The sequence below is a fragment of the Cryptotermes secundus genome, unplaced genomic scaffold, assembly GCF_002891405.2.
Source record: "Cryptotermes secundus unplaced genomic scaffold, Csec_1.0 scaffold354, whole genome shotgun sequence".
Lineage (NCBI taxonomy): Eukaryota > Metazoa > Arthropoda > Insecta > Blattodea > Kalotermitidae > Cryptotermes > Cryptotermes secundus.
This window is the reverse complement of record NW_019737392.1, coordinates 314812-330499: the sequence shown is the minus strand read 5'-3', so window position 1 is coordinate 330499 and position 15688 is coordinate 314812. Positions and strand designations below refer to the sequence as shown.

The following is a 15688-nucleotide window of genomic DNA, read 5'->3' as shown; positions in this document are numbered from 1 at the left end:
TAACACAAGTCCAGAGTTACTTCATGAAAATAAAATAAAAATGGTTCACAATTCCACAGTGGAAAATAAAGGTGCAAAGAGAGATTTCCTCTGTGAGCAATGACTTACTGTGGACATGAGTGAGTCCAGCACACTGACAGCAAATGCTGTACCACAGGCAAAAGGCTGAGTCAGATACAGTTCCGTATCTGGGTCATCATCATCATCTTGATCCAGGAACTGAACATTGCTGTCATTCACCAGCTCTGGAAAAAGAAAACACACATAGCATCACAGTTTGTCTTAATATACCAACATACTGGTAGCAGAATGAGCTAGGATAGCATAGTCTGTATAGTGACTGGCCATGGACTGGACGGCTGAGAAGTCAGATTTCGAGTCCTGGTAGGGGCAAGATTTTTCTCCTCTCTATGTCATCCAGATTGGTTAAGTGGTCCACCTAGCCTCCTATCCAGTGGGTACCAGAGTCTCTTCCACTAGGGGTAAAGTGACCGGGACGTCAGGCTGATCACTCACCTCCGACTACAGCCAAGGCCAACAATGCATGGATCTATACATCCACTGCATCTCATGTCTTCATAGTGTAGTCTAATACATTAGACATGACCCTCGGATAATTCCATCCACCTGCACACCCTTATAACTTGCTGACCTACCAAATGCTAATGTTGTTCTCCAGTCATATTATTTCTCTTTCATATGGCCATTTTACAAGCTGTTTCCCCACCAAAATCTTCTATGCATTCCTTGCATTCCCCCTTCCTTGCTACATGCCCTGAGGAACTCTCTCCACCAACTTCTTTAATAATATTGGTTGATACACCTCCATCAGGCAGTCTCTTACCCACAGAAAGTGCATAACAGAATTCTTCCTACAAGTTCTAAGCTATAAAGTTGGCACACCTGTGATCATAGGCACATTGGCTCCATACACTGAACCTCTACGCTGCAGTACAATAGGACTTCCAACTGGTGACAGAGTGTCCTCTTCTCCTGCAGCAGCTGGGAACAAGACAAACAAATCTAAATAAAAACACCCCAAAAATGTTTTCAGATTATTAAAAATGAGACATGAAATATGAATGCTTCAGATTTATAAGAACATACACATAGAAGTTTTATATTGTAGCATGTACATCTGTTACTGAGTAATGACTCTGTAAACAGTGCTCACTGGTAGGCAACAGATTCCTAACAAGCAACAATTGAACAGCAACAGTGGAACGGTGTTTTCTATGGTCTGAGCTGAGATGTTATAAGCAGGATAATTAGTGAGAATGAGTGCAGTGCAGTGCAGGGAAGTAAGGGGTTGGTTGGTGAATTAGTGTGCAGTCAGAGAACTGCAGTACAGTCCTTGTGAGCTGTTGCTGTTAGAAGCTGGTAGTTGAGGCATAAGGATAGTTCAGGAACCCAGAGCAAGAGAAACATCTATTGTTCAAAGCCGTTACCAGGCAATGACTGGTGACAACACAGCAGACTAATAAGACTCAGTATGTGCTGTAATGAACTGTATTGAGTGAGTGTGAATTAGCGAAAGCACTACAGTTACTTGTAGTTATGATCTGTAAGTAGTCAATAAATCCCATTACCAATTCAAACCCCACCACTCTAATTCATGACAATATGTTTGTATATAGTGGCAAATGTAAGAGCAATCTCCTTCCTAATGCAGGTTCACCAAACACACATTTCAAGCTTCTGCGGTTTTATAATTGTATCCAGTTTTGTCACTCACTGTATTTTGTTTTATGTACTCATGGTTTCTAATTTATGTATCAAGACAGATGCTTTCAATTCCAAGAGTATCAGATTCCCTAGGGGAAGGACTGTAATGGCATTTGAAATAAGTTTTCCAGCTTTAGAATTACTATCATAGCACAAACATTTTATTATACTCTTTTATATTATATTTCCAACGATTTTTAGGAACACGTGGTTCATTTGGACCAACTGTAACAATTTTCATCAATGAAACCTTTGCATCTTGTGATGGATTTCTGTCATGAAGAAACTATCAACACTTGAGAATTTCTAGTCAGCAACAAACCCCTTAACATAGGAACTTCAGTCTACCTCTATTTGAGTTCACTTTTTATTATGAGTAGCTTATGGGAACAGAATTTTAACACATCATTTATTACAAGTTGTACATTCCTAATTAAAATCACGGTTTTCCTTATTACATTCTCTTAACTTTGAATCCCTCATTGGTTTTGCTGCTCATTTATTGTAAGTACATGGAGATAGATGCAGAACTGTGTGCTTGCTTTATAGACTGGCAGAAGGCATTTGACCCTGTAAATTGGACCAAATTAATGCAGATCCTAAAGGAAACAGGTATCGATTGGAGAGAGAAAAAATTGGTTAGTAAACTGTACATGGATCAGAAAGTTAAAGTGTGACTCGACAGAGGGGAGACAAGAAGTGTGAAGATTGGAAGAGGAGTTTGACAAGGATGCTGTTTATCACCAATTTTGTTCAACTTGTACAGCGAATTCCTTACCAAAGAAGCTTTGGATGGGCTTGGAGACTTCAAATTAGGAGGGCAAATTATTCAATCTGTGAAATATGCAGATGACCTTGTGTTAATGGCTAAGAAAGAAACTGTGCTACAGGGTATGATTGATACACTAATTGAAATTGGAAGGTGCTATGGCATGGAAATGAATGTGGAAAAAACAAAAGTAATGAAAATTTCGAGACAACCAACCCCAGTCACAATAAAGATAGACCAGAAACAACTGGAGAATGTGAAATGTTTTAACAGATGATGGAAGGTGTACGTGTGAAATTAAATCTAAGATTGTCATGGCAAAAGCTGCATTTAGCAAGAAGAAGAATATTTTTACCAGCAAATTGGACTTAAATTTGAGACAGAAACTAGTGAAATGCTACGTTTGGAGCATCGCTTTGTATGGGGCTTAAACTTGGACACTTAGGGCAGTAGATCAGAAACACCTGGAAAGCTTTGAAATGTGGTGTTGGAGAAGGATGGAGAAGATCAGTTGGACCGATTATGTGAGAAATGAAGAAGTGTTAATTAGAGTCAGTGAGCAGAGGAATATCCTACACGAAATAAGAAAACAGAAGGCTAATTGAATTGGTCATATCTTACGCGGTAACTGCCTTCTAAAAGAAGATATTGAAGGAAAGATAGAGGGGCGGATAGAAGTGACCAGAAGACGAGGAAGAAGACGTAAGAAGATGCTGGATGATCTTGGGGACAGAAGAGGATATTATCATTTGAAGGAGAAAGCTCTAGATCGCATCAAGTGGAGGAACTGTTTTGGAAGAGACTGTGGACCTGTCATCTTGATGATGAATGTCTTTATAGAGTGTTATGGGTCAAATTTCGCTAAGTGTTAAAGTTATTAGACCAAGAAATTGCAGGGCTGGGCACATAACATGTACAAGGACTAAAGTAAAGGAAAGTTGTCCCTAGGCTTAATTAATTAAGCATCGCAACCTGAAGAAGTATGGGGGAGTGGAGGTATAGCTTCACCATTCTCATCCTTGACACCACACTGGACAGGATGCTGGACAGGAGTTGGTCTGGATGCAGCAGAGCCAAGAAAAATTCCTGATCCCTCCCAGGAAAAAATGAGTTCATGAAGTTCACGAATTTACTGTCCACTGTGTTGTTCCTTTGAAGAAAACTGATCTCAGAGTCATCACCATCTTTGACACTCATGGCTTCTGCAATGTAAAAAATTTATTATTTCCCAGGAATATCAAACTGAACAAGAAGAAAATATCCTTCCAAAGGCGTCCCGTCTGCTTCTACGGATAAAAACAATCTGGGACACAGCGCCACAACTGTGAGAATATTAACTTGCATCTGAAGAGGGGAAAACACTACTGCAATGTAACACACAGGATATCCGAGAATGAGTACGGATATTTTAAACATTTTTATTGAGAAAATATAGAGCCAGAACGGTAGGGTTTCCACTATATGAGAGCGGAATTGTCAAAGTTTTACTGTGTGCATGTGCAGCAGTTTTAGTGCATTTGAATACAAGATAGACACTGTGCACACAACAATGGGAGCTTAAGTCGAAGTGTAGTGAAAAGAAGAAATACAGGGAACAGACTTCCTGAGTAGCTGTGTAGTGCAGCCCATATAGTGACTGGCTATGGGCTGGATGACTGAGGGGATTGAGTTCGAGTCCCAGTCGGGTAAAAATTTCCTCTTCTCCACATCATCCAGACTGGCTCTGGGGTCCACCCAACCGCCTATCCACAGCATACCAGGGGCTCTTTCCCCAGGGGTAAAGTGGCTGAGGTGTGAAGCTGACCACTCACCTCCAGCTAGTGCCAAGGTCAAGAAAATGTGAATCTATACATCAACTCCACCACATTCCTTTGTGGCATAGTGCTTAATTAGTTAAGCACAGGGGCAACTTTACCTTATCTTTTACATGTCTTTATAGAACCAGTCAACAGGTGAAATATTATATGGCACACTTATAAATTGTGTTGTTGACAAAGCCTAGCATCAGAACCAGTATTACAAAAAAGTATGAATGCAGACAGTGTTTTTGTGTATATCATTAATCATACATCAAATTGAAAGTGTTTTAAACAGAAGTTACTGGTGTGAGTACATAGTTCATTTCTAATGTATGCACTTTCTAATGGATGAGCCCTTTTTAAAAAAATGTGATGAACTGTGATTCAAGTTTCAAGTAAAGTAAGGGATACAGTGAACTAAAGTAGATCAAAATGAGAACTACATCACTTTTAGTGTACATTTCTTATTTTAAATAACATCAAAATTAAATAAGTGCTTTGGGTGATGAAATATACAGCTCAACTCCTGGCCAAATAAGCTGGGAGGTAGACAATACAACCTCCCTATTATGCATTTGAAAAGAATGGAACTGTTATATCTCATAATATTAAGTAAGTCCTTTGTGTTAAATTATTGTCATTTATCCATTATCAATTTTACCAGAAAATGCAGATTGTAGAACTGGTCTGCTTTGTAAGTCAAGTAAACTACTGTATTGGGCTGCACCATAGCTCAAGCAGTTAGTTGCTGGCTTCCCACCATGGCAGCCTGGGTTCAATCCTGGGTCTGGTCAAGTGGGATTTGTGGTGGATAAAGTGGCGCTGGGGCAGGTTTTCTCTGAGTACTTCGGTTTCCCCTGCCAATCTTCATTGCACCAATTGCTCCACAATCACCCTCCCCTATCATCTTGGGCTGGTACAATAGGCCAGAAGTGGCCGCAGTACAAGGGACTTAGTCCCACCCCACTAGCAACAAAAAAAAACTACTGTATTAATACAAAGCATATTTTGGAGTTAGGACTGTGATACTGACTTTGGCTAAGAACTCCAATGGTGTCATCAAAGGTCATTGCTTTGATATTAAGCGATGCAAGGATGGCTTCCTTATCTGCTAGCGTTGGATCATCATTACTTGGGACCTTTGCTGAGAGTATGACACACATATCACACAGATTGACATTCACAGCCCTTAGATCTGCCCGACTCAATGGTGAGCCCTGAAAAATATGAACACTATTGTTTATAACTGAGAAAAAAATTATGCTTTGCATGCAAAGAACAAGTTATAATACTACATGTAACACTGTAAATTAACTCTCTATGCTTTAGTTGATAAAAATAATAAACTTAAGCTGACCTATAAATTTTTTTATCTAAATAAATAGTCAGTGGATGTTTAATAATTATTTAATTTCTATTTCTATTAGTTAGACTGCTGAGACCATACCACGACTATTCCAAGATCTTCATAATTTTTGTAATAAGTTGACCATATTCACATACTGCACATTTTACAACACATTTATCAGGAATTATTTTCTTGTCTGCAATGTATATTCATATTTTTCCTTAAGAAGTCTATCTTAAGTGAGATCAGTTAAGTTTCCCCAAATAAGGTTCTACTTGAGGAAGCTAAGAAAGTACTTTCCTGAAAGACAACACAATCTGGTTTGACACTATCTAAAATACAAGTAATATCGTTCAACAGAATGTTTCCAGAAATGTTCAGAAAATTAAAATGAGCTGAGGTATAAGACAAAAATTAAATTCTGTTTAAGACCACTCAACACTCATTCCTCAACTTATCCAACTATGTACAAAATCATAATTTTGATTTCAACCCCAAGAAACTGCATATTCAATTCATGAAAAGTTCTCTTATTGCAGAAAATGAGATGTAACAAATGAACATTTTATTAAGGAATTTGCGTGTGTTACCAGTGGAAGGTTTATTTTACTGGTACATCTAAGGGAGGTTCAACAGAAACCTGAAATGTGTGATCATCAGAGACCTATCAGATTCAGCCACCATAGGCAAGTGTTAACAAGCCACTGGATGCCTTTGTTGAAGAACTCCATATTCACCACCACCACAAAAAATAAATTTTGAGAGAATTATAAAACTGTTCCTACTACCTTCTCGTCCCATGTCTCTGGCATCTTCACCCTTCTGTTTGTATTAACAGAGGAGCTTGTAGATTTGATTTTCAGGCATTCTTTCTATACGTTCTTAAAGTTTTTTTGGGGGGGGGGCGGGGGAGTTTTATACTGTAACACTGGTTATCTGTTATTTCCAGTTCCTCTCCAATATTGATTATATTTACGATGACCCATCTGTATCATGTGACATCTATGAAGAATCACAGGTCTGTTGCCCCATTCTTCTAAATTCTTCTTTGTTAGCATCCAATATTTGGATTCATAGAAAAGCACTACATAGCCATCATGANCATCACGAAGACTCTGAAAACCACCCTCTAAAAGAAGGGATAATTTTTTATGAATGGGATACAGCAAAATAAAAACATGACTCATATAAAGGCAGATAATATACAAATCCTCCATCATAATGTGCAGAGCTTAAAAAATAAAATACTGGAACTAACTGTTTTATTACAATCTGACCTAAAAAAATGTTGATATATTATGTTTTACTGAGCATTGGCTAAAGTAGGATCAGTTAGAATTAACAAATATTGAGCATTTTAAACTAGTAAGTAAGTTTAGTAGAACTAGTTATGAACATGGTGGTTCATGTATATATGTAAAAGAGTATGTACAAACTACAGAACTACTCTACTTGCAAAAATTAGGTAAGGAAAAAGATTTTGAAATGTCCATAGTGGAATTGTTGAAGGACAAAATAGTTGTTTTGTGTATTTATAGGTCACCAGATGGTGACTTTTACATGTTCCTAAAAAATTTGGAAGTTGTAATCCAAAATGTGCAGTTGAAAAAGAAGAAACTAATTTTATGTGGTGCCTGGAACATAAACTTCTTAGATGACACTGTAAGAGTATGAGAACTAAAAAATTTGCTTTGGTTGTATAATTTGGCCAACATAATTACACCCCCAACCAGGGTCGCAAAGAATTCCATAACACAGATAGATGTCATAGTAACAAACAAGCAAGTTTTGGAATGCACATCATCAGTATTGGACTTGGGTTATTCGGACCATTTGGCACAAACACTAAAGTTTAATGTAAATAGATGAGAGAAGGGTCCTAGAATGAGCAGAAAAAGACAGTTTACTAAAGAGGGTATCCAGGAGTTTAATTATTTATTGCAGAAGGAGCTATGGCAGGAGAGTTTTTCAAACTCAGATGCAAGTGCTAGTTTTAATGATTTTATGGACACGATCCTTTATTATTATAATATAGCATTTCCAAAAAAGACTGTTTATATGAAAATGACAAGGAAAAACAAATGGATTACCCAAGGCATAAGAAATTCTGGTAAAAGGATGAGACTGTTAAATGGGTTTTAAAAAGAGCATAATCTGCCTAGGGACATGCTGGAATATATCACCAGATATAAAAAAAATTTATAAGAGTGTTATGAAATAAGCAAAAAAAAAATAGCAAATGATAAGTATGTTTCAAGGTCTCAAAATAAAATGAAAGCTATGTGGCATTTAATAAAAAATGAAGTTGGTAAGTCATGTAAGGGTGATAAGAAAATCCAACTGTTTAGCGGTACAAAAATAATATCACATCCGCAAAGTGTGGCAGATATGTTAAATAATTTCTTTGTTGAAATAGTTGATGACCTTTTAAGTCAAAACAATAATAATAACAAAAACCCACAGTGGCAGAAACAAAGGATAAACTGCTGCCCTAATACCATATTTTTCCATCCAGTCACTGAATATGAAATAGAGTGTGTAACAAATAGTCTAAAAGGTATCTGCAGGATATGACGAGATACCAGACTATCTTGTTAAAAAATGTATAAATTATGTAAAAAGACCACTGGCTCATATTTTCAATGCCTCTTTGAGCGCAGGCACCTTCCCAGATAGATTAAAATTAGCTAAAGTGATACCTCTGCATAAAAAAGGGGAATATCATGATATTAAGAACTATAGACCGATATCCATTTTATCGGCATTTTCCAAAATATTAGAAAAACTGATGTATAATAGGCTAATGCCGTTTTTAATTCAAAATAATATATTAACAGAGGCCCAAAATGGCTTCAGAAAGAATAAATCAACTGACACAGCAAGGCAGTCTTTTATTGAAAGTATACAGGAGGCCTTAGATAACGGCCTATATGCCATAGGATTATTTTTTGGTTTATCAAAGGCATATGATGTAATAGACCATGATATACTTTTAGAGAAACTAGACTCATATGGCATAAAAGGTGTGCCAAATATGTGGTTCAGGTCTTACCTGTCAAACAGAATCCAATATGTAGAAACAAAAAACACTGACTGCAGTGTCAAAACCAGTTATAATTCATCATGTAGGAAAGTGAAGTATGGTGTACCACAGGGATGTGTTGGGGCCGCTTTTATTTTTATTAACATTAATGATCTTACAGAAAATGTTCAAGCAGCAAAGCTGGTTTTATATGCAGATGATACCAATTTGTTAATTACTGGAAAAGATGAACTTGACCTTCAATATAAAATAATGACTGTTGTGAAAGAATAAGAAATATGGTTTCAAAAATATAACCTTGTAATACATACTAAAAAGACATCTGCCATGTCATTTCATTCAAAACAGCGGAGTGATCCGTTAAGACCACAAATAGTTTTTAATAATACAGAAATGGTATATCAGTCAGAATTGAGATTCCTTGGAATTCACATGACAGAAACCCTAAAATGGTGTGCTCATGCTCAATTTCTAAAAGCAAAGCTATGCAAAGTAATTTATATGGTGAAAATATTAAAAGAAATAATGAGTCCATATATGATAAAAATCATTTATTTTTCGAATTTTGAGTCATGTATGAGAAATGGTATCTTATTGTGGGGTGGGATGGGGAAAGTAAAAGCATTTTAAATTGCAAAAGCGGGTTCTTTGAGTGATTAGTGGTATTAGTAGTCGCACGTCATGTAGACAAATTTTTAAAGATTACTATGTTTTAACATTGCCTTCTCTGTATATATTGGAGGTGACATGCTTTATCAAAAAATACAAGGCTTTTATGGCAATAAATTCAGACATTCATAATTATAACACATGAAAAAAATTAAATTTTCATGTACAGCACTGTAATACAGCTCTTTTTAAGAGGAGTGTGATAAATATGGGAATTAGTTTGTATAATAAGGTCCCCAATCAAATAAAACAATGGAAAAATTTTAACTCATTTAAAAAGGAATTAAAATCTTTTTTTGCTGAGACATTCCTTTTATTCTGTAGATGAACTTATGTCTTTTGATTCATCAAGTGTGTAAATGTAATATGTAGCTGATTAATTTGTTGTATTTTGCATAAAGACAATGAAATTAATGGTAATTAGATCTAGATAATATTATTCAGATGACAAACCCCTTATATTAGGGTGGTACAGTGTATTCTGTAAAGATATGCACGAGAATCTGACAATTTCCTTATCCAAATGGTTGTAATACCTGTATGTATGGATTGTTGAATGATAATAAAAATGAAATGAAATGAAAAATGAAATAACAAAGAGTTCCAACTCCTGGGATACAACACTGTGTAGTCCACTGAAAATAAACTCAAGTTTCAGAGGAACATGTTGCATCCATCTTCAGGGATGAAGAGTAAACCAAGCATGAGACCAGCATGAAGCAGGCAGCAAACAAGGCTTTGCAAATCAGTTAACTTTCAATGGAGCACACAGCATCATATCTCAGAAGATAACCACTGAAGAGAACCTCAAATCCTATAATTTTAGAAATAATCTGCACAATTCCGTATTCCGTTCATAAACTCAGTGACACACACACACACAGTATGCTGCACTTCACTGTCTAACTGGAGCCATTACCCACTTTGTGTCTCCTGTAATGACTTAAAATTTAAATACTGTACACACAATCCTAGTTCTGATCACTTGTGAACATATATTTCAAGAATAATTAACTTGTAGATTTTAATATTAGTAATGTTATAGGAACGCCTACTGCCCTACTCTGTATTTTTTTCTTACAGGAACGAGATTGAGGATACCAGGGTATTTTGTGTTNTAAATAAATAAATAAATAGGAATTCTTGGAGACTGAAGAAGCTGGGTCACCACTGTTTTCCTGCCAGATGTTTGGGGCTTGAATTTTCTTCCAATATTATATGCTGATTTAAATCCTGGAGACAATAAATTTTGTTAGTGACCAGCTGATGGGCAAGTTTCTACTGAACTGTGATTAACCTTGGGCAGGGTTTTTCTAAATCCCCAGTACTCACATTGAGGACTGAGATCTTAGGAAGGTTCTGCAGCATCTTCCACTCTCGACGGATGTAATCCACAGAGCCTACTATCACCACATGTTTCAGTTCATGATAGTGAAAGTTGGAAGCTCGTAGAGGCATCACCAGATTCCGTAGACCTATGAGGGGAGAATCTGGATCCGCAAACAGGCACACCACCACATGACCGTTCAGCACTGTCATTGCCGCCTGATTCCGATCCTGCATTGAAACATAAATGGACATAGATACCATCCCTAAATTTACAATGTTATTTTACAGTTAGAACAGAGACCATCATACCTTTTGCAGCAGGTGAAATGGTAGTGATCTGTAGGGACCACTTCTAAGCTAATCTGCAGAACTGTGAGGTAACAAATTCATCACTTTCACTTTCATGTACTGGTCACATTAGCCAGCACTAACAAGAATGAACTGAAGATGTGAAGCACATGGTTTGTACCCCAGCCCATAAGTTAGCTGTTGTGACAAATTTGTCGTAGTTTCCTTCAGTCCTCAGGGTAATCCATGGACAACATATTGAAAAGGAATGATGGCTGCTTTCAGCCCAATCACTTGTAAATTCAGTGCACATAACAATTCTCAATTTTCATAAAACTCTTTCAGATTATTTGCAGGAATCATATTCTGGTCCAGTGTCAAAGTTCAATAATACTCATAATCTCTAAATTTTAAAAAGATAACACAAAACGGTACTGGTGATTTGTCATACATACAAGTAAATGAACCTGAAAGGAAATTCTTGTTGGACTGACACCAACATCCGTGGAAGTTATGTTCCTGTCTGATGTTTCAAAGTCCAACAATTAAATGAATTAATTAGTAAAAAACAAAAAGAAAATGAGAACACTTGCTTACTATGCTATCAGCCAAGTGCCAGGTCAGAAATGAAGGCCCTCCCATAACTAAGTGATCAAAGATGTGATAATGTGCTGTCTGGTGAGGCCACAAAGGGCAATCACAGATGGATATGCAACAATGATGAAATGAGGAGTAAAGTAAAGATATCCCTGTAACAGGCCATGAAGGCCCATAGGGTTGTGAGATGTTGAGGGCCCCACATTATCTAGACAGTCAGCTCATAGATGGTGGTAAGGTTGTCAGCCTTACGCGCCGGCCGCGCTTTACTCCCCAGGAAAATTAATTCCTGGTACTCATTTCTGTTAGAGGCTGAGTCGACCCCAGGGCCATAGTGTGGCTGGAAGGATTATGTCAATTGAAAGAAAATCCAATGACCCCATTGGGACTCGAACCCGCAACCTTCTGGCTTGTAGCATAGCCCCTCAACCAACTGCAAGAGGAGAAAACTTAAAAAAAGAAACTTGAGAAAAACCTGCTCCATTGCCACGAACAATCTCATATAAAGTCACTAGGGACTGACTACAAGCCTCTGTGATAAGGAGCCAGCATTCAAACTTTAAACAAATTAGGACAAACTGACCCTGGTGATGTATCATGCGTGAGAAACATACTGAAAAAGTGGCATACATAACGAAACTGATAACACTGCCTGTGTAATTGTTTTTTTCATTGGTCTATGTATGTAAATATTATAAAATATGTAATTTTGTATCTGTTGAAGAAAAGTACATGAGGAGCTTCATAACTTGTATTCTTCTCCAAGTATAATTAGAATGATCAAGTCAAGGAGGATGAGGTGGGCAGGGCATGTAGCACAATGTGGGAGACGAATGTGTACAGGATATTGGTGGGAAAGCCAGAAGGAAAGAGACCACTGGGAAGACCAAGGAGTAGGTGGGTAGACAATATTAAAATGGATCTGAGAGAGATAGGATGGCATGGTATGGTATGGATTGGATTGATCTGGCTCAGAATAGGGATCAGTGAGGGGCTCTGGTGAACACAGTAACGAACCTTCGGGCTCCATAAAATGCTGGGAAGTTCTTGAGTAGCTGCAGAATTGGTGGCTTCTCAAGAAGGGCTCAGTTCCATGAGTGAGTGAGTGAGTGAGTGAGTGAGTGAGTGATGAGTGAATATAATGTCTACATACAGAGACCAATTGAAGAACCTACATGCACGGGGGCATACATAACGGAACTGATAACACTACATCAAAATCTTTAAGAACTACACAATAATACACATAGCATATATACAGCAAAGTGAATGCTGCACAGAAGAATCCCAAACAAGAGACCTCAAACAAATATCAATTAAAAGAATGGATGATGACCACAAGGATAACTTTGGGATATCAATTAATTTTAACTAGTTTTAATTAATTTATTTAAGGTCAATTTATTTTCATTAAGAAATATCATGTTCACATGCCATATTAAATTTTGACATACTATATAGTGCAACAATTTTGGCATGACAGAAGACACTTGATTGTTGTATATGGCTGTAGCATGCTGCGAGGAAGGAGGATGACTAATAATAAGTTGCACTGGAGACAGAAATATATTATATGAAATAAATGACAAATTTAGATATATGGATGGTACAGAACTGGCTACAAAGAACACATCCAGGAGTTCCCATATATTGAAGCCATGGTGCTGATCACTACAAAGAGACAGTCAGTGATAAATCATTAAAAAAATAATTAAGAAAGAAACACTTTTCTTACAAAACATCACCGAATCACAATCTCACCAGAATGCACTCTTCAAGGCTTTTAGCAGGCCCCCAGTGGAACATCCCCGTTGAATCATACTTCATCTCAGTCTTCTCAAAGTCAAAGTCTTTTGCTTGATCATCTGCTATGCCAACTTGCAACCCACCATTGTTGTTCATGTTGTTTCCTCCTGAGGCTCGAGAAGTTGGCCTATAACAGATTAGTCCATTACCAATCGGATATTGCTTTCTAATAAACCAATAACTATCTCATATAACTTTTTTTTTTCCTTGGCACTACAGCTTCAGTGGGCCTAGGCCTACCTCCTTAAACTTCTCCGTTCACTTCGGTTTTTCTAAATCAGCCTGTCACAAGGCCTCTACCCATACACAAACACAGAAAAACGCACACACACAAACTAAACATCCATGCCCTGAGTGGGATTCGAACCCACGATCCCGGTTTCCAAGCAAGCGAAGATAGTACATGCCTTAGGCCACTCAGCTACTGTGACTGGCCATCTAATATAACTATGATTCAGAAATCATAAAGGAACCCTACTGCTTATAGCAACCTGTTGGCAAAATAATTTAGCAAACAGGATTCCTACTACAACTCTGCATTCTGATTTATATATCAAATCTATGTTAGTTTTCTATTTTATTCATGGTTTAAGTAGGGTATCAGCAGTACAGTTCATTTAATAACACTATCAGAAGCTGAAACTATAGAGCATCAAATGATTAATAATGGAAAATGAAATAGAAAGGATTTGGTTGCAACTTAATTTTAAGAATTATCCCAATATTTTCCCCAAGAGACCAAGGAAAAATATTAAAAAGCTCAGTCAGGATAGCTGTTGTTAGCCAAAATTTTAACCAGGCTAGTCAAAAATTAAAGTCAAATGCCTTGCCATTTGAGCAAACTTGCTCACTTAACCCTATGTCAAGACACTATCCAGAGTACATATCCTTTACTTATTTCAGTTATGTTCTATGGATGAAAGAATTGGAGCAAGATTAGGATTCTTTATCCTTGTAGCGTTGTGCTCGGCGACAGTTTCTAAACTTTATCTGACCACTTTCGGTCACAGTCTTAAGATATTAAGAAATCATTTGCACCATCTGTTAAAGAGGAAGTAGTTCTACCACATTCTTACATATGACACAATAAAATGGGGGGTACAACCTGCAGACAAATCTTGCATTCACAATTAAACAGAACTGTTAAAATTCTAATGGTTGTACATTGTAAGAAATTTCTTATAATAAAGGTTAATTCATCACATCCTCCATGCATGATTCACACTGTGCTGACAACAATAAAATAATAAAAAATTATCACACCATTTATTGCATCAACAGGAACTTCTATTTGAAAAATACTTATCTGACTTCATCACAGTATTACTTACCCTATGCTAAAACTAGCTAAATAAGTTGGAAAGCTACCTTTTGTGATAAAGCTATAACAGAATTAACAAACAACTTCATTCATCTGAATTCACTAACTATCCCAACAGTGCTTGTATTATGGCAAAGACCACTTTAAATCAATCATGACACAAACAGGATATAATAGTAACAATAATTTTGAAACAATATCAGTCCAAAATGCAATACACTTGCACCTTGACTTATGAATGGGTCACGTTTGTAAGTTGAATCATTCTTAAGCTGAAATACACTCTTCCCCCCATACGAAACAATGCCATTAGTAACAGCCAAGTATCTGAGCTTATAAATAAAGCCCATTTAACCTGTAATATTGTATGTACACAGTAGTTTACTTTATAAATGAATATTGAAGAGCATATTACACCTCCACAGACAAATATGCACAGAAAACTAAATAAATCGGAACATCTCTTATGCTGTTCATATGTATGGGTGTTTGTAAATTGGGTGATTGTATACTGAGGTCCAAGTGAATACCTTCACAGGGCTAATGTGATTCCAAGGCAAATTCTGTCACTTTATAAAAATAAGAAGTCCTGTACTGAGACAGTGCTTAGTGTCAAATGTGAATTCCGAGCTCTGAAGCTTCACACACATCTAATTCCTGGGTTCTCCCAATGTTTATGAAAGCTACTAGGTGGTTCAAATATCACCGGGACTGATTTTTTTGTAAACAAGCCACACTGCGCAGCAGCTGTGTGACCTTGAGAGAGTGAAGCCACAACCTTCACCCTCCCTCCTGTTAGGGTTAGAACCTGTTCAGTCCTGTCTGGAAGTTGCTAGAGTGATGAATGAACAGAAGGTACTGTGGAGCGTGGAAAAATGCATTGTGATCAAATTCCTCATTGGAGAAAACGTCCCATCCGCTGAAATTCACCACAGACTCCAACAACAGTATGGGGAAGAGTGTCTCTCACGGACCCGTGTGTTTGAGTGGCGTA

The 15688-nt window shown here is 37.2% G+C and overlaps 1 protein-coding gene across 19 annotated transcripts in view; it reads right to left on the bottom strand.

Moving 5' to 3' along the window:
- The window catches only part of LOC111870292 (calcium-activated potassium channel slowpoke), a 201517-nt gene that overhangs the window by 10859 nt on the left and 174970 nt on the right, over positions 1-15688 (bottom strand). For all 19 annotated transcript variants that reach the window (XM_033753771.1, XM_033753772.1, XM_033753770.1 and 16 more), the window contains 5 exons: positions 13329-13500; positions 10686-10910; positions 5327-5510; positions 904-1002; positions 109-245 (listed from right to left, as the gene is read on the bottom strand). In XM_033753771.1, coding sequence (XP_033609662.1) covers positions 109-245; positions 904-1002; positions 5327-5510; positions 10686-10910; positions 13329-13500 — 817 coding nt within the window. The remainder of the gene's footprint in view (positions 1-108; positions 246-903; positions 1003-5326; positions 5511-10685; positions 10911-13328; positions 13501-15688) is intronic.